We start from the raw sequence: 22,700 nt of genomic DNA on the forward strand, positions 1-22,700 counted from the left end.
CTTTGCTGGAGATTCAGCCAGCCTCTTGGGGCCCTGTTATCACCCAACACGACAGCAGGTGGCACCTTACACCCAACTAAGCTACCTGAGTGGTTTACCTACGGGTACGTCTTTACTACCCGCCGACGGCAGGTAGCATCGATTTCTCGGGATCGATATATCACATCTCATCTAGACGCGATATATCGATCCCCGAGCGCTGCCTGTCGACTCGTAACTCCACCAACCCAACGGCGGTAGCGGAGTCGACATGGGGAGCCCCGACATCGATCCCATGCCGTGAGGACGGTAGGTAATTCAATATAAGATACTTCGACTTCAGCTACGTTATTCACGTAGCTGAAGATGCGTATCTTATATCGATTTTCCCCCATAGTGTAGACCTGCCCTAAGCCACTCAAGGAGAGAGAGAAGACAAAAGCCAATTTCCCTGCCGTAAGTGGTAGCAAACAGATCAAAGCAGATTACTTAGCAAATAACCAAAAACTCAAACTAAGCCTAACATACTATCTGGATAGAATTTGAATTAGCAATTTCTCACCTTGACTGATGATAGAAGCTGTCCATCAAGTTTCCATACACAAGCTAGAAATCCCTTTACCCTGGGACCAACACTTTCCCCCAGTTCAGCCTTTGTTCCTGAGGTGTTTCCAGGAGTTTTCTTGTGTGCAGAATGAGGCCAAGAGATGATGTCACACCCCACCTTATGTAGCTTTTCCGTATGGCAGAAACCATTTGTTCCAAACTCCGGTCCCAGTCCAGTTTGTGGAAAAATAGAGGTACCAAAATGGAGTTTAGTGGCTATGGTCTGGTCGCATGGCCTGCTGAGTCATAGTAGCCATGACTCATAAGCTGGCTGAAACATTCACAGGAAGGCTAAGCTCTTCCATGGTCCATTGTCTTTGTTGATGAGCCATGAACACTGTCTGGCTTCTTTGTTGTACCAGAAAGCCTCGTTGTGGATGTTACCCAGAGTAAGCACATTTGAAATACAGATACAGAGTCAATATCCATAACTTCAGTTACGAATATGATACATGCACACAAATAGGACAATCATATTCAGCAAATCCTAACTTTTCCAAAGACACTGAATATATGATGCCTTGCATAAAATGCATCATAATTATGTCCTAATCATTTGATAATCATACCACTATGCTGAATGTGGGGTGTAGTGTCAGGGCCTAATTTCAAGGCACAGAAGTTGGGAATGGAACTTCCCCTCTTTGTGGAACAGGAAATAACCCTCTAGCCAGGACTGGGAAAACTTCCCAGACTCCCAGTGCTGGAACCTGAACCTACTGATACTTCATTAGTTACCACCAACCCCGACCTTTGTGGCAACTGCAAATGTTATCGGTGATGATTTTATATTCTCTTCCAGGTCATTGATAAGAATGTTAAATAGCACAGGGCCAAGAACCAATCTTTGTGGGAACCCCCTAGAAAGAAATCTACTCAAGCATGGTTCCCCATTTATATTCATCGCTTTTAATCTATTTAATGTATGTTGTGTTTATTTTGTATCTTTCTAGTTTTCTGGTCAAAATGTTGTGCTGAACCAAGTCATATGCCTTACAGAAGTTTAGGTGTATTACATCAATACTATTAGTTGCAACCAAACTTTTGATCTCATGCAATAAGGATATCCCGTTAGTTTGATTGGATCTGTTGTCTCTGAACGCTTTTAATTGGTACTAATTATATTACCCTCCTTTCATTCTTAATTAATTAAATCCATATTCGCTGCTCCATTGTCTTGCCCAGTATCAGACTAACACTCTTGTAATTAGCTGGGTCATCTCTTTTACCCTTTTAAAATATTGGCACAGCATTAGCTTTATTCCAGTCTTCTGGAATTTCCGCAGTGTTCCAAGTCCTAATTAAAATCACCATTAACAGTCCTCCACACTCCTCCACCAGGTCTTTCAAAACTCTTGGATACAAGTTATCTGGACCTGCTTATTTAAACATGTCTAACTGTAATAGCTGCTGTTCAACATCCTCGTGAGTTATTGTTGGGATGGAAAGACTGTCAGCGTCAATGTCTTATATGACTTACATCTCCAAATCCAGGAGAGAAATATTTATTGAACACTTTTACCTCTTCTGCATTATTTTAATGATTCTGCCATTTCCATCTAGTAATTTACCACTACCATTGTTAGGGATTAAGTTTGTACTTAATATACTTTTTAAAAACTACCTTCTTATTTTCATTAATTGGTCATTGATTTCTGATAGCTTCCCTTGCCAACTTTCTACAATTCTGACTTTCTAACTTCTGTTCTTTACTATTAACTTCCCCTTTCTTCCATATATTTTATTTGGAGAGTGTTGGGATTCCTACCAGGGAACCACCAGCATGGTCCAGAGACAGCCCCATCTCCTATATCAAACTCTGGCTAGTGGGTATGTGATAAATGTGATGACCCTGCCTCCATCTGTCAGTTGGGAGACACAAAGGTTCTCTCTTTCCACCCTCTGATGCCGCCTGGCTGTTCTAGGCAAGGTGGGGTGGGACTCTGTTAACATGTGCCTTGTGGAGCTTCCATTTACCTGGTGCTGCTGTTCCGTGAATAGTGGGGCTGTGAGTGGAGCAGCAGGTCCTGAATGTTGCACTCTTGCTCTTTCAGAGGCCGGTGACCTTCGAGGAGGTGGCTGTGTACTTCACCAGAGAAGAGGGGGCTCTGCTGGACCCCACTCAGAGAGCCCTCTACAGGGATGTCATGCAGGAGAACTATGAGACGGTGACCTCGCTGGGTAAGGAGTCCTGTCCCCTGGGGTATTAGAAGCTGTGGGGTCTCTAAAGAACCTGAGCAGTAATAACTTTATACCTTTATTCATCATACAAGTTTTGACAAGTTTCCTTGTCCCCCCCCACCTTTTTTGCCTAATCTCCCACCCACTAGTATCATTTTTGTCATGTGCCTTTTTGGTGCCATCAGACATTTTAAAATTGCATTGAATGTGTCCTTATTGGCTACATTAATAACTATATTAATAACTGTCGCTGTGATGCCTTTCCCTCATTTTAAGAGGAAAATACGCCACCTGTAGAATTCTAAATTGAGGAAATAGATGTGTGACTCTTGCCTGGCTTGTGTGACAGTCAGATGAGCTCCTCTTTTGATAGGAGAGCGTATAATGTTGTCATTCAGGACCCCACGGATGAAGGGAGAACAGAGCTGTGGGGGGGGCGGAGAAGGGAGAATAGGTAATTCTGGGGTGCCAGGACATGGGGAGGGTGTGTGCAGGGTTAGAGCTAAGAAGCAGCAGGGAGGGAGGAGGTTGTGAGAGACGAGGAGGGAACACAAGAAGCTCCCAAGGTGCCGGCAGGTGGTGCTGGCTGAGAGTAATGGGAAGAAGTGGAGAGGAGTGTGGAGGAAGGGCACCGAGGAACTGGCTCAGTGTCAGGTGCTGAAGCTAAGTGGCCTGTCCTTGTGGAAGAGTGGGACCCCTTGGGGGGTCTAGTGTATTCAAGGGGCACCTCCCAAGGACTGTTTAAAAGCCAGGGCATTGCAGAGATCCTATGGATCCATGACAGTGCCAGAGGTTCAGCCTTATGGGGAAAAGATATAAAACAAGAAAAGGATCTAAATGCGTGTTTACCATCGCTCCTCTCAGTCCTCATGGGAATCCCTGATCCGCTCCAAAGTGTATTAAAACCTTCCTTAAAGGCTCACCTCTTGGTTATCAGGTCATGTCCATTTGTTAGAGGGTTTTCCTTCACCCTCCGACTTCCTGGTTCTTGTCACGCAGACAGCAAGCAGCGAAACACCAGAAGTCTGAAGCACAGATAATGCGATGTTTATTGGGGTTATTTCCAAGCAAGCATATTCCACTGCCCTAATGAACTTACACCTAGAAAAATTAATTATGCAGCAGACAGAAACAATTGGAGAACCAGACTGATTGTGGCCACCACTTTTACCTTGTTAAAGATAAAACGGTACAGAAATTAGGTTTCACAACCACAACCATTGAGAAGTGATTTCTTGCCAGACCAGCTGCTGTCAAACTAAGTTTTCATTAACCATCTTAAGATCTGTTTCTTTATCTGGTGGTGATGGGCGCTATCAGGACAGGATCATCTTCCTAACAGCCCAGTAGCACCTTAGTTCAGTGTGACTGGTTTGGGATGTGAGGATGTGACCCTTCGCTTCCCAGCTTATGGCTGCCCCTGCTGATTAGCCAAAGGCCTTAGCCTAAGAACAAGGCCTCAGCCTATCCTAGTGAGAGAAGGCCCATACACAGGCAGACTGTGATTTTGACTCTTAGCTAGTTACCGTATAAAGACAAAGTGATAAAAATACCCCTAGGTTCTTAAAGTCTAGGCTTTACAGGCAGGCCTGAATATCTCTATTCTAACAGTGGGTTCTAGCCCTTCCCCCATTCTGTGTCTGTCCTGTCTATTTAGATCGGGGTCGGCAACCTTTCAGCAGTGCTGTGCCGAGCTTCATTTATTCACTCTAATTTAAGGTTCCGTGTGCCAGTAACACATTTTAACGTTTTAGAAGGTCTCTTTCTATAAGTCTATAATATAGAACTAAACTATTGTTGTATGTAAAGTAAATAAGGTTTTTAAAATGTCTAAGAAGCTTAATTTAAAATTAAATTAAAATGCAGAGCCTCCTCGGACCAGGGCCAGGACCCAGGCAGTGTGAGTGCCACTGAAAATCAGCTTGTGTGCCGCAGGTTGCCTACCCCTGATTTAGATTGTAAATTCTTCAGGGCATGGGCCATCTACTGTTCTCTGTTTGCACTTTGCCTAGCACAATGGGGGCCCACTGTTAGTTGGTCCTTAGGCACTAAGGTAATGAATATGATTTGTTATAATAGTAACTCTCCTGCCACTTTGAGCCAAGGAAGATGGCCTTGGGATGCGTAGCCTTATTTGGGGTGTGTGAGTAATGTTGATTTGATTTATCAACTTGTTTTAATTTATATTGTAATTATTTTATTTAATTAATACTAATACTTAATCATTTTATATTAATTAATATGGGTTTAGGCTCGCCAATTTGTTTGATCAGAAGATAAAAGTTCGTGTTTCGAATCAGGTTCCACAGAATTGATAAAGGGACCTTCGGGGGTATGACAGGAAGCTCACACGGAGACAGATAGAGTCATAACGACTTTTTATTAAACTCAATGAAATAGTGAGTAAATTGTAAAACGGTAGAATTACAGAGTTACAATTGTATTACTGTTATTCAGGAGATACATATGATGATACAATATTATGTGCTGCAAACTTCGGTTAATATTCACACCCTGTTTTGATAAACTGCTGTTGGCCTCGCCTCTGGCGGTTCTGGTTTCACAGCTCTTGCAAGGGAAACTAATGCAAAGAGCTCTCAAAGCTACTTTGGAATTTACTTTTTAGGTCAACTAAATAATCTGATAGACAAATTAAAATAAAGTTTAGAGAGACCAAGCTTAGCCGAGTCCCTTTTGAACTTAAGGTTTGAAAAGAAAATAAGTGCAGCGTATTACTGGTTAATAGCTGTCGTGGATGGATAGCATGAATACGTAGTTGAAGATGGTGAAGTGTAGAGAAGAAGGAGGAGGTCGAGGTGGGGGTGGGGATACCATAGTGAGGTAGGTTACCTCTTTTTATAGAAATAAATGCCGGAAATCCTTCCTCTTATGCCCAAATTTCAGTCTTCCCCCATAGAAATGTTAGGGTACGCTTACTCCATAGGCTAGTATGTATGTGCGTATGGATGACAGGTATCTGCGCACTTATGGGGTACTTGTTCAGTCTGTGAGTGCAACTTTGAAAATCCCCTTTGCTATTCTTCATTGTCTGTTGGTCTAGGTAAAGGGTCTTAGACCTAAGCGTAGGCACTTTATTTGGGTATAGGAAAAACAGTTCCTTTTCTGGGTAAAAGGGCACAGGATGTAGCTATGCTAACTTTGCTTTAGCTTAAAATGCAGGTTTTTGGCCTGTAGGTTTCTTGCATTACAGCCAAATATTTTTTTAATATGAATTAATAAACCTATCACAATACTGTACTTATAAGAAAAGAGATATTGATGCAGGCAAGCAGATGAATCCTGAGAGCTAGAGATGTTACTGTCTAAAAATGAGATGGGGTTAAAACTATGGAATATTCTTTGTGACAAGTATCCCACAAATTCCACTGACCTCCCTTGTTTTCTTTGCCTGCAGTAGGGTTTCCAGTTTCCAAACCTGATGTGATCTCGCAGCTGGAACGAGGGGAAGAGCCGTGGGTCCCGGACCTCCAGGGCTCTGAGAAAGAAGTGGTCCAGAGAGCTGCCTTTGCAGGTGAGGAATTGGTTCAACAACTCAACAACTGCTTAGGAATGCAGGAAACATTTGGGATGCCCTACAAAGACCCCATGAGCTCTTCAAGTTCAGGATTGTTCCCTGCAGATGTGGAATCATTATGGCAGATGTCACTCATGGCTTCCGTCCTATTCTGACTGACAACTGGCAGCAGGTCCCTCCCTGATCTCACCTTCCCAAGAGTTATGGTGCAATGAGGACCCAGAACTGATCCCTTCCTCTCTTCTCTGTGGAAGGGTTTGGGGAAAATCAGCACCTGATAGGTTTGATCTCTCCCAGATATATTTTGGTTTCCATTCCTCTCTCTGACATTTCCTTTTTCTCAGGCACAGGGAGTGACCTATGTCTGGATTCTCTCTGTCTCCCATCCGGCGATGGGCTGGTGAGTGAGAACGAGGAGGAGAAACCCCAGCAGGAAGACACTGTGCAAGTAGATCCACATTGGATGTTATCAGGAATATCCAAAGGGAATGTTTCCAGGAGTTGTGCACTCCCAGAAAACACAAAAGCCTGTGAGACTCAGCAGAGGCCAGAGGAAAACTACAGTAGCCACTCAGCCCTTATTCCACGCAACAGAATCAACTTGGAAGAGAGACGCTACATGTGCCATGAGTGCGGGAAAAGCTTCAGTCAGAGCTCAGACCTTATCAGACATGAGAGAATCCACACAGGGGAGACGCCCTACACGTGCTCTGAGTGCGGGAAAAGCTTCAATCGACGCTCAAACCTTATTACACATCAGAGAATCCACACAGGGGAGACGCCCTACACATGCTCTGAGTGCGGGAAAAGCTTCGGGCGGAGCTCTGACCTTATCGCACATCAGAGAAGCCACACTGGGGAGACGCCCTACACGTGTTCTGAGTGCGGGAAAAGCTTCAATCGGAGCTCTTACCTTATCGCACATCAGAGAAGCCACACAGGAGAGAAGCCCTACACATGCGCTGAGTGTGGGAAATGCTTTAGTCAGTGCTCTGCCCTTATCGCACATCAGAGAATCCACACAGGAGAGAAGCCCTACACGTGCACTGAGTGTGGGAAAATTTCAATCGAACTCTCACCTTATCCCGCATCGTAGAATCCACACAGGAGAGAAGCCCTACATATGCGCTGAGTGTGGGAAAAGCTTCAATCAGAGCTCACACCTTATCACACATAGGAAAATCCACATGGGTGAGTAATCTTATGGATGCTCTGAGTGTGGGAAATGTTTCTTTAATCATTCAGGCCTCATCTTACATCAGAGAATCCACACAGGAGAGAAGTCCTACACATGCTCTGAGTGCGGGAAAAGCTTCAAGCACAGCTTAAACGTTGTCTCACATAGGAGAATCACACTCCGAAAAGGGAAAAGCTACAATCAGCGCTCAAGCCTCATTAGACATCAGAAAAGCCACATGAGAGAGAACTGTAATAAATCCCTTCACTAGGGTTGGCCAAAAATTTTTTAAAAATCACATTTGCTCATTCCCACATAGTGATTTTTGTACCATCTTCACTGTGGTCTCTCAGCTCCACCAGATCAGTTGCCTGCTTCTGCCTTTTGCACCTCATCCTTCTTCGGGTCAGTCCTGTGATCTTTTCTATCAACTCCTTTCCTTTGAGTCACAGGAGTGTGTTCCTCCGGCCAGGAATGTTCATCACCTCCAGGTGGGGGAAGAGAGGTTTGATCCCAACAAGGTACACTGAGGCAAAAACTACCCGTGCCTGACATCCACTAGGACTGTACATGGCATTGGCTGCTCAAGTTAGTGATCTTAATGTAAAAAATTGTAGTGCAGGTGCAGCCCAGGTGCAGTGATTGGCATTAGCTTTCCCCTTGACCTGACCTAAACTCCATCACTTTCCCTAGTCTAAACAAACCCTGAGCATCACGGTTATACTGTTCCCCCATTTCACAGCAATTATTAGTCATCGAGTTCTCCCTTGGGGAACAAATTGTTTCATTCCCAGTTGTTCTGATGTTGCTGCAGGTTGTGCTGAGAGCAGATATTTTCATCATCATTTTTCCCACTTAAAATATATTGAACTATAACAAAGAGCAGGAACAGGGCAGAGATAGGGAAAAAGGTCATTTCACCCGTTGCAACAACAGACGTAGTTAGGTAAGTCAGAGGATTCCCTTATTCCCTATTACCATCCTCCTTCAATCCGTGCTAGAACCTAAGAATCCTTTTCCTTTCCCCCGTTGTGGGATGGGAGACGTCCCAAAGTGCTCCCTGTGCTATAGCACATGGCTAAGCTCAAAGAATAAACCCCAAATAGCCCCTGAGCTTTGCTTTTTGAATTCTGTGTTTCCGATTACTTCAAGCCTGGGCATTGTGATTATTTACCAGTTTCTCTATCACTGTTTCTACCACTGTTTCTGTAACATTATTTGTTTTTTTTATGGGACAGGGTTGTTATTCCTTTGCCTAACCCCAACCTGGAAGGCCAAGGTGTGTTTTCTCTGGCCCCTCCCCACAGACAAATCTGACAGGGTTGAACCTGCCAGGGCAAACAAAATGCCCCACCGGTTACACACACACACACACAGCAGATAGACACACACAAGTCAGAGAAGAAACTGAATTATTTGAGCTATCAACATTTCCACTTTCCCACAGCATGTTAGTTCTGAAGGTTGTTTTAATTTGTTTATTTTCTTGGAACCAGAAATGGGGAAAGAGACACTGGAATCAATGGAATTACAGCAGGAAGGGATAAGTCTCATGATTCGTCACTAACCAAAGGCTTTGTGAACAGAGCGATAATGTTACTGAATGGTCTGGCTAACCCTGCAGTTAGAAACAATCAGCTCTATGGGTGGTAAATTTACAGAGGCTTTGCTGCTGATCATGAAATCCCAGCTGTTTAAAGGTAATGTGCTTCTATTTCAGTGCCTCTGGAAGTACAGAAAACAATGATCTGTGTTAAAGAAAAGTTGCCATTTCTCAGAGCCCCAATTTCTATTGTGTGTGTACAGGAAGGTTTGAATGTGTAGCAGGTAGTTTGGTAAAGCTTAGCTATTTTATGTGTGTAACAGGCTCCTGCCCACCTCCAGCAGAGGTTCAATCACATACGATGGCAACTTACCGAATGTCACACAAATTAGTCCATCCCTCCCCATATTCAGTCTCTGACCGGAATGTTAGAATGGGGCAGAGAACTGGGAAAGTATTGCAGTAGGAATACATTAAAAAGTGGGATTAATCAGAGCTGGGCTGCAGACAGAGCCTGTTCTAGAGCTGGTAAAGTGACAGGGACACACTCCCGCTAGTGCTGGCTCTGAAATAACAGCAGAAGCAGATCGAAGAGAATGAGCTCATGGGCAGCTGCCCTGGCAGTGCATCTCTCACCTGGCAGGTGTTACACGAAACACAGCACTTCCCCCCACTGCCACCACTTCATTATACTGTCCATGGGGCTGTTTGTCCTGCAGGACTTTGATCTCTCCGGGTGGTCCATGGTGATTCATAACAGAGCCATTGGGGAGCAGGAGTCATCCCAATGGAAATCTCTCCACTTCTTTCTCAGTGTTACCTTCTTAGCCCTGGCTTTGGAGATGACATTAGCCTTACTCCTGTCTTGATTTTAGGTAGGATTGTGATCACCTTCTGGGGCTTGGCAGCTTAGAACTTTTGAGGGCTTTTCTCTGCCTTTTTGGTCCCCGCTGCAGTCAGTACATTCTAGACATAGGCATGGTGACCTCCCTGGGGATCTTGACAGCTTTAGCCAGCTTCTTGGTGGCTATTTTCCTGCTCACCGCCACTGTCTTCTTCTCATGCCTTGTCCTGGGGGCCCAGCTGCTGGTTGAATGGGAAGGAGCAGAGGGTGCTGGTGACTTTAGCCCGCACCAAGTGGCCTTTGCTCGTCAGACTCCTGAACCCCAACTGGATGTGGTTCTTGTTCTTCTGCACAGCACAGCCCTGGAGAAGAGGGATCTGCAAATGTACATTCATATGATCCCTTTGTTTAATTGATGAAAACATAAACTAGACACTTAGAGGATTGGAACTGATTTCAGCTGATGGGCAGGTGTGCTAGGTTTTTATGCATTTGGACAGTGAAATGTTGAGTGTTACATTCATTTCAAGCATCCCCGTATAGTGGAGCTCCTGAACATAATGGAGAATGGTAATCAAAATGTTTTCCTTTTTTTAAAAATAAAAATAAAAGAATAAGGAGAGGCTTATTAGAGGGCACTTGGATTTGAAGCAAGGACCACTTGATCTGCAGTCAAACACTCTACCACTGAGCTATACCCCTGAGAGCAGATACTTTCCCATTGTAGCTGAAGCACATCAGTGATTCCAATAGCAGGGGCAGGTTCTCTCTGAGGCACAGAGATTTTTCGGGGAGTTGGTGGCTCCTTTCTTTCCTCACTCTGGAGTAAACTCAGCTTTTTATTCCATGGTACATGTTTTATGGATTAACAGCAGCAGCTTGAAGAAAGAGGAGAGTGAATATCTCACTCTCAGGGCTGAAGGTGGCCACGTCCCCTCTGTCTGACCGTTGCTATTGCAGGAGAGAAGGTTTCAAGGGAATTGAATGCCCTGGCTCAGACTAGAGACACAGAAAGGTTTTGCTGTTCATTGAACAGCAAAGGAAATTGTGTCTGTATGTGAAACTGAGGAGGGACATGAAATGCCCACAGGGTGGCGCAATGCCCTAAGCTAAGGCAGGAGGCTGAAGAAATGGGGCTGAGGAATGACTGAGGTGGACTCACCTGGGATTGAAATGACATTTGTTTGTGTCGGGCAGTGAGAAATGTGACATTAATTCAGATGCAGGGTTGAGGCTTCTTTAGCTCCTTGTAGAACTTGAACTTGATTTCCCTGAAGGGAAAAGGGGAAAGTCTGGGGCGGCCTTTAGTCCCTGGCTGGAGCAGTGTGTGAAAAAGGCTCCAGCTGGCAATTACAGGCCACTGAGGCTAACGTCAGTACCAGGCACATTGGGTGGAATTGTAGAGCCCAATTATTAGACCCATCGGTGGAGGGAATTTGCTGGGTGTAGCGGGTGGTTCCTGCTCCTGCCCTCTGCGGGGCTTGAAGCGCCCAGGAGAGGGCTGGGGCTGGGGCAAGGAGCCTGGGCTGATTGGGGGAAGCAGGCTCAGCTGTGGCCATGCCCCAGTCAGGCCCAACTGGCCCCTATAAGAGGCTGTGAGCCAGGAGCCCAGTCAGTCTCCCTCTGCTTGTAGTGAGAGAAGGGCCTGGCTGCAGGGACCTAAGCAAGACACCTAGATTGGGAGCAGGGCTGGGGAAGGGCCAGAGGAGCTGGGAGCTCTGGCCTGGAAGGCCCCAGGCTGCAGGCCTGACTATAGGCTGAATAGGTGCAGGGCTGCAATGGGGCAGCCCAGGGGGAAGCAGAGGTGGCAGGTCCAAACCCCTTTGCCTGTGATGAGTGGCTCATACTGCAGTCTGCCCCAGTGAATGGGGGCTGGATGGAGACTGGGCAGTAGCCAAGACTGACGTGAAGTGGGGATAGTGGGTGGGGGTTCCCCTGGGAGGGGGAGACCCAGAACTGGGGGGGTTCTGCCAGGGGGTACTGCCAGGGTAAAAGGGGCACCAGGGTCCTGGGAGGGACAGGGGGCCAGCTGCGGTAAGGCAGATCACCAGCCTGCAGAGGGCGCTCTGACAGCTGGAGAGCTAATTCCCAGGACTACCAGCAGGAGGTGTCGCCGGGTGAGTCTGCCCCCGCTTACATTGGGGAAGAATGAACATGGTTTTTGTAAAGGAAAATCATGCCTCACGAAACTACTATAATTCTTTGAGGGAGTCAACAAGCATGTGGATAAAGGTGATCCCGTGGATATAGTATACTTAGTTTTTCAGAAAACCTTTGACAAGGTCTCTCCCCAAAGGCTCTGAAGCAAAATGGGATAAGATGGAAGGTCCTCTCTGCGATAGGGAACTGGTTCAAAGGCAAGAAACAAAGAGTTTGACTAAGTGGTCAGTTTTCAGAATGGAGAGAGGTAAATAGTGGTGTCCCCCTGGGGTCTGTACTGGGACCAGCACTGTTCAACATACTCCTAAGTGATCTGGAAAAAGGGGTAAACAGTGAGATGGCAACATTTGCAGATGATACAAACCAACCCAAGTTAGTTACGTCCAAAAGAGAGTGCAAAGTGTGACAAAGGGATCTCACCAAACGGAGTGACTGGGCAGCAAAAAGGCAGATGAAATTCAATGTGGATCAATGCAAAGTAATGCACATGGGAAAACATGATCCCAATTCTACATCTAAACTGATGGGATCTAAATTAGCTCTTACAATTTAAGAAAGAGATCTTGGAGTCACTGTGGATACTTCTCTGAAAACATCTACTCAATGTGCATCGGCAGTCAAAAAAGCGAACAAAATGTCGGGAAGTCATTAGGAAAGGAATGGCTAGCAAGACAGAAATATAATATCGCCACCATTGTAACTGGTTCAAAGGCAAGAAAGAAAGGGTCTGATTTTCAGAATGGAGAGAGGTAAATAGTGGTGTCAGAAGATGTTGTGAGGGCCAAGACTATAACAGGGTCCACCAAAGAACTAGATAAGTTGATGGAGGATGGGTCCATCATTGGCTATTAGCCAGGATGGGCAGGGATACAAAACCATGCTCTTGAAGTGTCCCTGGCCTCTGTTTGCCGGAAGCTGGGAATGGGCGACGGGATGGATCGCTTGATGATTCCCTGTTCTGTCGATTCCCTCGCGGGCACCTGGCATTGGCCACTGTGGGAGGACAGGATTCTGGGCTGGCTGGACCATTGGTCTGATCCAGTATGGCCGTTCTTACGACCAATAGAGGGCAGTCCCCACCAGCAATATTTATATTTGGTGCACTGAAAGGGCTAACTTTCCAAAGCTGACCCAAAGGTTTAGTAAAAGTGTTTTGGAGAAAAACACTAAACAGAACAATGCGAATGAAAACTGGGAGGTATTGTTTAAGGAGCTTGTTAGATGGGGCATAAGCCACATTTCCTAATTAGCTGAGCTTGCAATGGCCTTCCACTCAACTCGCTGACATTTCTCCATCTGCAAATGTGGTACCCATTTTAAAACCTAGATCCAATCAATTTCAACATGTCAGGGAAGATTCTAGGCATCAATGATCTGATCATTGGGTTGATGGTGGTAAACAAGAGCTTCCCATAAGGCTCCCTCCCTCCCTCTTCCCAAGAGCCACCCTCATCCTCTCTCCCCTTTCTGCTCCCGCATCCTCTGCAAACTTTCGAAGACAGATGCCTCGTGATGGCCTTTGCTCCTGGGGATGTTGCCTCTTGGTCAGGGTTTCGGCCCTTTTGGGGGGAAGGATGCAGCAGATGGCATGTGGTGGGGGGGAGCCCAGGGCCTCCCATGGGCTCTGACTCAGGCCATTCTGAGGGCAACACTTCTTACCACCCCGCTATTGTCCTAAGTTCACAGTTTATCACAGGAAGCTCTGAAGGCTGTCAGCTCACTGCTCGGTACCTCTTCTTAGCCGGATGTGGCATGGCAGCTCTCTCCTTGGGGTGGCAGCTGCCTCTGTAATGCTGACAGATCCAGGTTGGTGACGCGGTGGTGGGCGGGATTGAACCGGGGACCTCTGGAGCTTAGTGTGGGGGCCTCTACAGCATGAACTAAAAGCCACCCGGCTGTTAGCGAAGGCTGTATAGAAGACATGTTTTATTGCTCCCTCTAAGTGATCTCGGTGCCACTAGCTGGGACACACCACCACACCCTGGAGGTGTGTGGGTTACGTACTCCCCCAGCTGAGGAAGCACATCCTGAGCTTCGCAGAGTTCCCAGCTGTAATCCTGGACGACCCCTGTAACAATGCGACCACTGGCGGGACACTACTGAGAGTATCAATTCAGGACAAATTGCTTGGAGCAGGGCAGTCACAGCCCGAGGCTGGGTGCCCTTTACTATTAAAGCACGTCACAGCAGCCATGCAGAGAGGACTTTGGTTTTACCCCACTGGCCAATCGGACGTCATAGAACCAATACCCTCAGCTATTCCAGTTCCCTTCTATCACCACCAGCCCCGCTCCTTATGGGGATGAATGGTTATGAAAACCAATACCCCAGTAAAAGAAAAAAGGTTCTCTTAAAGGACCAAGCCCCAGATGCAGGTCAATAGAGGAGTCAGATCTTACCCACAAATCACACTTTTGCAAATCCTTTAGCATTGTTATGGAAAAATTGATCCATGTGTTGTGTTTTCAATCAGATCAGCCTGAGGCCTTTTATTGATTAGAAGCACGCAGGGGAGAACCGTTATGGAAACGGCGTCCCCGAAGCTGGTTACAGACAGCCTTATAAAGCTTAAAACCACAATCGTAATATGCAAGTTACACACATAATTTCCTCATTATTTTGCTAAAAAATATTGCAAAGTTAATGCTGATTGGAGCAGGAGTAAATTTCTTCCATATTAGGCTTTTCCTGTTCTTACTTATCTGTTCTATGCGGTTACATGTTGACAGTAGGGGATATTACAAAATTGTTTATCAGTTGGGGACTGTTAGGACTTTCCACTGTCTCCTCCATGACCCCCTACTTGGCTTGTCTGGCCGGCCCTGGCAGCTTGACAAGGCCTTGGATAACACTGGATTTTCCCTTACAACATCTAAAATATAAAGGTTTATTCATAAAAAGAAAGAAATATAGGTGAGAGTTAAAATTTTTAAAGGAATTAATTACACACAGTAATGGCAAAGTTCTTGGTTCAGGCTTGTAGCAGTGATGGAATAAACTGCAGGTTCAAATCAAGTCTCTGGAGTCCATCCACAGCTGGGATGGGTCATTAGGTCCTTTGTATAGAGCTTCAGTTTGTAGCAAAGTCCCTCCTGAAACATGAAGCTGCACTGAAAATAAGATGGAGACGAGGCATCAGCCTTTTATAGCCTCTTGCCATGTGGTCTTTGATTTCTTTGTCCCAAGGACACTCTGTCCAGCACGTGGCACAGAAAAACCTTAGAGTTCTGTCCATAGGCAGGTCCCTGCAGACCTTGCTGAGTCACAAGGCGTATCTGCCTTCTCTCAATGGGGCGAATGTATAGCTGATGGTCCTTAATGGGCCATTAAGCAGGCGAGGCAGAACTGACACCAACTTATCTGGGGTGTTCCCGAGAAGCAGAGCACAAGTTTGAAATACAGGCAGCATAGAACCAATATTCATAACGTCAACTACAAAAATGATACACATCTAGAGATAGCATCATTATAATCAACCAATCAGAACCTCTCCATAGACCCCTTACACGACAACCTTTCTACAATATTGGCTGCAAATATAGAACAGTGGTCGCAAGGGTGATCTATACAGTTACAGATTATGTCAATAACGTCACAGGAGGTGACACGGCATCAGTAAGACTGATGCTGGAATACTGCCTCCAGTTTTGGTGTCTTCATTTGGAAAAGATGATTCACCACAGGAACAAGTTCATAGAATCATAGAATCATAGAATTCAAGATCAGAAGGGACCATTATGATCATCTAGTCTGACCTCCTGCAAGATGCAGGCCACATAAGCCGATCCACCCACTCCTTAGCAAGTGAACCCTGCCCCATGCTTCGGAGGAAGGCGAAAAACCTCCAGGGCCATAGCCAATCTTCCCTGGAGGAAAATTCCTTCCCGACCCCAAATATGGCGGTCAGCTGAACCCCGAGCATGCGGGCAGACTCTCCAGCCAAACCCTCTGGAAAAGGTTACATCATACCAGGCACATAATTGACCTATTGACTAAGCCCGTTATCCTATCATACCATCCCCTCCATAAACTTATCTAGCTTAATCTTAAAGTCGTGGAGGTCCTTCGCCCCCACTGTTTCCCTCGGTAGACTGTTCCAGTATTGCACTCCCCTGATGGTTAGAAACCTTCGTCTAATTTCAAGCCTGAATTTCCTGACTGACAGTTTATATCCGTTCGTCCTCGTGTCCACATTAGCACTGAGCTGAAATAATTCTTCTCCTTCCCTGGTATTTATCCCTCTGATATATTTAAAGAGTGTAATCATATCTCCTCTCATCCTTCTTTTGGTTAAGGAAAACAAACCGAGCTCCTCAAGTCTCCTTTCATACGAAAGGCCTTCCATTCCTCGGATCATTCTAGTGGCCCTTCTTTGTACCTGTTCTAGTTTGAATTCATCCTTCTTAAACATAGGAGACCAAAACTGCACACAATACTCCAAATGAGGTCTCACCAGCGCCTTATATAACGGGACTAGCACCTCCTTATCCCTACTAGAAATACCTCGCCTAATGCAACCCAAGACCGCATTAGCTTTTTTAACGGCCACATCACATTGCCTACTCATAGTCATCTTGCGATCAACCAGGACTCCTAGGTCCTTCTCCTCCTCCGTTACTTCCAACTGGTGCGTCCCCAGCTTATAACTAAAGTTACCAAGGAAAGTGATGGATTCTCCATCTCTTGATGTCATTTCATGAAGACTAGCTGCCTTTCTGGAATGTGTTTGCCCCAAAAGTAGCTATTGTGTCATACAGGAGGCCTGTGATACGCAGGAGGTCAGATTAGATGCTCTAATGGTCTCTTCTGGCCATAAAGTCGACTAATTTCTGAAAAACTGAGTGTAGCATTGGGAGCAGCGTCTGATGTTTCCCTGTCTAGCCGGCTTGCTGCCTAGAACGAACGCTCCTTGAGTGGGGTGATCCACAGGGAGTAGCTCAAACCTGCAAAGTGCCTGGCCAGGGGCAGGACATTGGCACAGCAAGGGAGGGGTGTGGCAGTGACATCACAAAGGCCTTTTGCAGGACCTCAGCCTATTGGTCCAAGGTGGTGGGGAGGTGGTGACCTCACAGAGAGATGCTGACATCAGCCAGGCAGGACCAGGGCGAGGGGCCAGGGAAACCTCAGAGACCCCTGTGGCTTTGCTCCAGCAAGTCTCCTTCTCCAGGTCTCTCTCTGAGGACTGAGAGAGTATTCGGGTTCACGGACGTGAGCGCCAGGAGGAACCTCTTTCGAGTTTTCTCCTTCCCTCTTAGTGATTTTACTAGAAAACAGCCGTCCCTGTTTAGAAGGTAAGAGCCTCCTGGAGGTTTGAAACTTGTTCAGTCTGATCCATGTGGTGACAATTGAATTCTAGGCATGGAAAACACGAGCTTAAGGAGGCAGAATTTTATTGTGCACCTGGGATTTTGTCCCTTAGAATCACCGGGGACATTGGGGTTTGTCCTTTTTGTTTCACATTTTCCTCCCTCCCTCCCTCCCTCCTTTCTCTTCTTCTCTTGCTTATTTTGTTCTTTCTCCTGTTCCCCTCCCAACACCAGGAGGGGTGTGTGTGTGTGTGTGCGCGCGCACGCGTTGCGGGGGAAGTGCTCAGGCAGTCAGGGCCGGATTAACCTTCTGTGGGTCCTGGTACCAAACATATTTGTAGGCCCCTATGTAGTCACTGTGGACTCCGAGTATGGGCGTGGTGGGGCAGTGCAATTGGTGCCATAGCATACCCAGTACTGAACCTCAGAGACATTTTTCATTTTGATCACACACCCCTACATGACTATATGCATTGCCATACAAGGCTCCCTCAGCCCCCGGGTTTTCTCATTGAGCTGTGCACCCATGTGGGTTTACCAGTGTCCACAGTGAGCAGAACTTTCATAGTGATCAAGGAAACTCCCCACAGATTTATCTCCTTCCTCATTCAGACCTTCTCTAGCCATGTCACCAGTACCCCCCATGTCACCAGTCATGGCATGTGGTCCTAGTCTCAGCTCAGAGTTCTAAAGCCAGCAGACACCTGATCAGTTCTGACAGATCCCTCCCTCAGCCCCCATCCTGCCATGTGAGCCAGCCACCTGCAAACACCATCTCCCCAAAGACAGGACTTAGCCCTTGGGAATCTGAAGCCACCAGCCTCTCTCCCTCTGCTCCCATCTACATGCTAGTCTGCTACCTGGTCACCACCACCTCTCCCCACCCTTGTTTCCTTTCCACTTTGGACATGCTCCCAACCAGCTGGAAGCTCCCTCTGCCAGCCTGACCTGCTCCCTCCTTCCCTGCTCCCCTTGACATTCCTGTCCTACTGGTGACCTCTGTTCCTTGAGGTGAACTCCAGTGTCTTTAGCTGCTCTAGCTTAATGGCCCCAGTAGTCACAGAGCCACTTGTAGCTTCTCTGGCTACAGCCATGGGGCCAGTTCCCAGAGGCCAGCCTTAGCCAGCTGCAGCTACTAGCCGCAGGAGGGGTGGCAACGCCAGGGCTGAGCATGCTTGAACCTTGCAATGGCTGCATTAGGAACTCCAAATCCTCAGCCCTGGCCCTAGGCAGCTGCAGACTCTGGAGTTAGGCATTTCCCTCCTCTAGGCCATGGCTTTAAATACCTGAGATTCTCATCACCTGCAGCAGAGGCCACCAATTCCCACGCCCCCCTCAGCCAGAACCTAGTTGTGCAGAAAGTGCAGCCTGAGTGATTTTGGAGGCTGGGGTGCCAGGAGGTTCCCGTCCCTGAGCAGCAGCCCTGCAACAAGCTCACGTGCTTCCCAGTTGGGACATTAGCCGTTACTGACAAGGCTTGTCTGTGTTCTTTTTTTGTATCTCATTGTTAGGTGTGAGAAGTATGAACTCTTCAATATGTTCCATTAGTAGGTTAATAAGATGTTTCTGAAGTAAATCACTGGCTTTAAAATAAGATCCAATCTGGAGCATATGAACTATTGACCCCTGGACTCCATCTCTGAGAGGGGACTTGTTTACCATCAGGACACAGGCTCAAACCAGTCCAAACCGGTTTTTCCCGCCAAAAGCAGCCCTCAGCGTTCCATCTCCTCAGCACTTTTCCCGCCACAGAAGTGATATAAGGACGTGCTCAGCGCCTGCGCGGGGCCGTCCCCCCCCAGCGACGGCCCCTCCACGGTCGGGTCTTCCCAGCGCTCCCGAGCCGGAGAGCGACGAGCCCCCTCGGTCCCGCCGTGAGACTGAGGCACAGGAGGCCTGTCACCCCCATTCCTGCCGTCCTGCATCCCTGGTGTCCAGCCTCCCACGGAGCCCCCGGGGAGTGAGAGACCCCGGGGGGGCACTGGGGCTGGGCAGGAAAGTGACTCTGCCCCGGGGAACCTGGGAGAAGCCTCAGAGCTGCCTCAGCCCCAGTGGGATTTGGGGGGCAGAGACTGGGGCCTGGCGGGGATCCTGTGGTGTGGGGGAGATGGGGGTGTCAGGCAGGGAGGAGAAGCTGGAGTTGTAGGAGGGGGAAGGTCAGTGGGACGCGGTGGGGGGGGTTGAACTGTCTCTGGGCAGCCAGGGAATTCCTGGGGGGGGGGAGTGGCGGGCGGGCGAAGGGGGGAGGTGAGTTAATTGGATCCTGTCCCTGTTTGTGCCACTTGCCTCTCGCCCCCGGTACAAATTCTCTCTAGTTCTGCCCCTTTTCTCTCTCAGTATCTCACACGGGGCTATAAAATCTGGGGCGATTACCCCCCTTTCCCCTTCAATGATCAGCTCTCCCGTCTCCCCCGATTTCCCCCGTTCTCCCCATGAATCTCAAACATCAGTTTAAAATCTTCTCTAGTGAGGGGCATTTTCCCACCCGTTTTATCTGCAGCGATTTGTCCTTGTTTAGGTGGGAAATTGTTGCCCTGAGTCATTCCCCAGCACATGGCTGCCCCTGGGGTGGGGGTGGGATGGCTCAGTGGTTGGAGCACTGGCCTGCTAAACCCAGGGCTGGGAGCTGACTCCTTGCGGGGGCCATTTGGGGATTTAGTTGGGGGTTGGCCCTGCTTTGAGCAGGGGGTTGGACTAGACACCTCCTGAGGTCCCTTCCAGCCCTGATATTCTAGGAGGTGCCGGGTCTCTGCCAGGGCAGGGCAGGGGGCAGGGGGAGCTGGAGCCGGGTCGCTTGGATGGGCTCTGGCTGGGAAGGTGCAATTCCTCCTCCCGGCCGCCGGGGGCGCTGCGCTGCAGGAGCCACGTGAGCTGCCTCCTGGCCCTGCTGCTGCTGCTGCTCTTTGGAGCTCTGGCCCTGGGGCTCCTGCTGCTGCCTGGTGGGTGCCCGGCTGCCTCCTGCTGCTCCCAGCCCCCTCCCCGGGGGAGTGTCTGCGCCCCTCCCCCGCCCAGAGCCCCCTGCCTGCACCCCCCCGCCGCAGCCAGCCCCTGTCACCTCCCCAGCCCCTGCCTGCACCCCTGCCCTGCCCCCATTGCACCCCTGCCCTGCCGCCAGCCCCTGTCTGCACCCCTGCCCTGCCACTCCCATTGCACCCCTGCCCTGCCACCCCCATTGCACCCCATGCCCTGCCCCATTGCACCCCACCCATAGCCCCTGTCTGCACCCCTGCCCTGCCCCATTGCACCCCTGCCCTGCCACCCCCATTGCACCCCTGCCCTGCCCCAGCCACCTGTCTGCACCTCTGCCCTGCCCCCAGCCACCTGTCTGCACCCCTGCCCTGCCACCCCCATTGCACCCCTGCCCTGCCACCCCATTGCACCCCTGCCCTGCCCCAGCCCCTGTCTGCACTCCCTGCCCTGCCACCCCATTGAACCCCTGCCCTGCCCGCAGCCCCTGTCTGCACCCCTGCCCTGCCACCCCCATTGCACCCCCGCCCGCAGCCCCTGCCTACAGCCACCTCCTGCTCCCAGCTGCTCCCCTGTGTGAGTGTCAGCACCCCGCTCCTCCCTGCCCACAGTTGCCCCTGCCACCTCCCCACCCGCAGCCTCTGCCGCCCCGCCTCCAGCCAGCCCCTGTCTGCACCCCTGGCCAGAGCCAGCCCCTGCCATCCGTCCTGCCACAGCCCCTGCCACCCCCCTTGCCTCCTGCCACAGTCCCTGCCCGCAGCCCCTGCCACCCCTCCAACCCCTGCCACAGCCCCTTTCCCCACCACAGCCTGTCTGCACCACCTGCCCACAGCCAGCTCCTGTTGCAGCCAGCCCGTGTCTCACTCCCTGCCTCCAGCGAGCCCTGCCCCACGCCCCTGTCTGCAGCCAGCCCCATGGCCACTGGTGCCCTGCAGTTCTCAGGGCACTAACCCTGCACACCTGCTTCAATGAGGGGGGCAGGGAGCAGCTGGGACCCCACATGTGCACACCCGAGGGTGACCAGACAGCGAGTGTGAAAAATCAGGACAGGGGGTGAGGGGTAATAGGATCCTATATAAGAAAAAGACCCGAAAATTGAGACTGTCCCAATAAAATTGGGACATCTGGTCACCCTAGCACACCCCAGGGAGTGGCGGGGACCCACACATGGGAAATGGAGCTCAGTTCTAGTTCAGGCCCATCTTTGTAAAAAAGAACTGTAGGTCGGGTTAACATACATCTGTATTTTCCCAGTGATGTCAGGCTTTTAGGTTCTTAAATCGCTGTCTGGGTGGTAAATTTTAAAAATTCCTCCCGGGAAAATACGGACGTATGGTAACCCTATTGGTACAAAAAATCCATACTGTGGCACATCTCTTCAATCAGAACTTTTTATAGGGAACCGGTTGTTAAGATTTTAGCAGCTCATCGCTGGAAGGGAGGCGCACGTGTCCCCCGTGGGGACTGCCCAGACCCCGTTTCCCAATCCCAGTTGTTGCCCCCTAACTACCAACACAGTTGCCCCCAACCATCAGTTGCCAGTCACCCGCCCGTCCCCCACTGCTGCCCCCTTCCTTTATCCAGGGACCTTTCAGCTCCCCCTCCCGCTCCCTTTTAATCAGCTCCACACAGGGCTCCCTGCTGCCCATGGCAATGGTGGGGGTGGGGGGAACCATCACTTTGTGTTTATGTATTGGACAGTTGTATAAAATCCAGTTCAACAGTCCCCCTTTTCCACTAGTTCGTTAACAGCAATATAAAATCCCCTCAGATCTTGGTGTTTTTCTCTCATGTTACCAAATACTCAGTTTGTGACACATTTTCTGTGCAAATCTCAAAGGTTCATATAAAATAACCTAAACATTTGCCCCACTGCTCTCTAGTTGTCTGTTTCTAATTGAATATGCCCTGAGATTTCCCCTGTCTCTCTAATTATAAAATACCAAGAAAATCTCAGATTTACACCTTTTCTCAGATTCTTGAACCTGGATGTAAAATGTTTGCAAATGTTGCCCATTTCCTCTTTATTCATTTATCAAATATTGATGTGAAACACTCAGATTTTGCCTCCTATCGACAACTGATATAAAATCCCTCTGATTTTCCACTTTCCTCTCTATAATTTGCAAAATGGATCCAAAATCTCTCAGATTGGGAACTCTTTCATTTCTGAACGTTGCTCTCAAAGCTCAGGTTTTGCCTCTTTCTGTGTCATTATCAAATGTCAGTTAAAAATCCTCTCAGGTTTGGGGCTGTTCCCCATATTTCTAAATCCCAGCAACTTCTTCCTTCGAGGGAACCTGTTGCCCTGAGTTCTTCTCCATCCTGGATGTTGTAGGGGGTTAAATTGCCCAGAGATCATCTTTCCCGACTCCTTTGTGATCATTTGTTCCCTCCTTTAT

At 48.5% G+C, this 22,700-nt stretch overlaps 1 protein-coding gene across 1 annotated transcript in view; it reads left to right on the forward strand.

Annotated features, from left to right (window-relative positions):
• Positions 1 to 250: 250 nt before the first annotated feature.
• The window catches only part of LOC120381570 (zinc finger protein 470-like), a gene marked incomplete at its 3' end in the record, with an annotated part of 50,615 nt that continues 28,165 nt past the window's right edge, over positions 251 to 22,700 (forward strand). The window contains exon 1 of the mRNA XM_039499739.1: positions 251 to 279. Coding sequence (XP_039355673.1) covers positions 251 to 279 — 29 coding nt within the window. The remainder of the gene's footprint in view (positions 280 to 22,700) is intronic.

This window comes from Mauremys reevesii, linkage group 14 (assembly GCF_016161935.1).
Source record: "Mauremys reevesii isolate NIE-2019 linkage group 14, ASM1616193v1, whole genome shotgun sequence".
NCBI classification, from domain to species: Eukaryota; Metazoa; Chordata; order Testudines; family Geoemydidae; genus Mauremys; species Mauremys reevesii.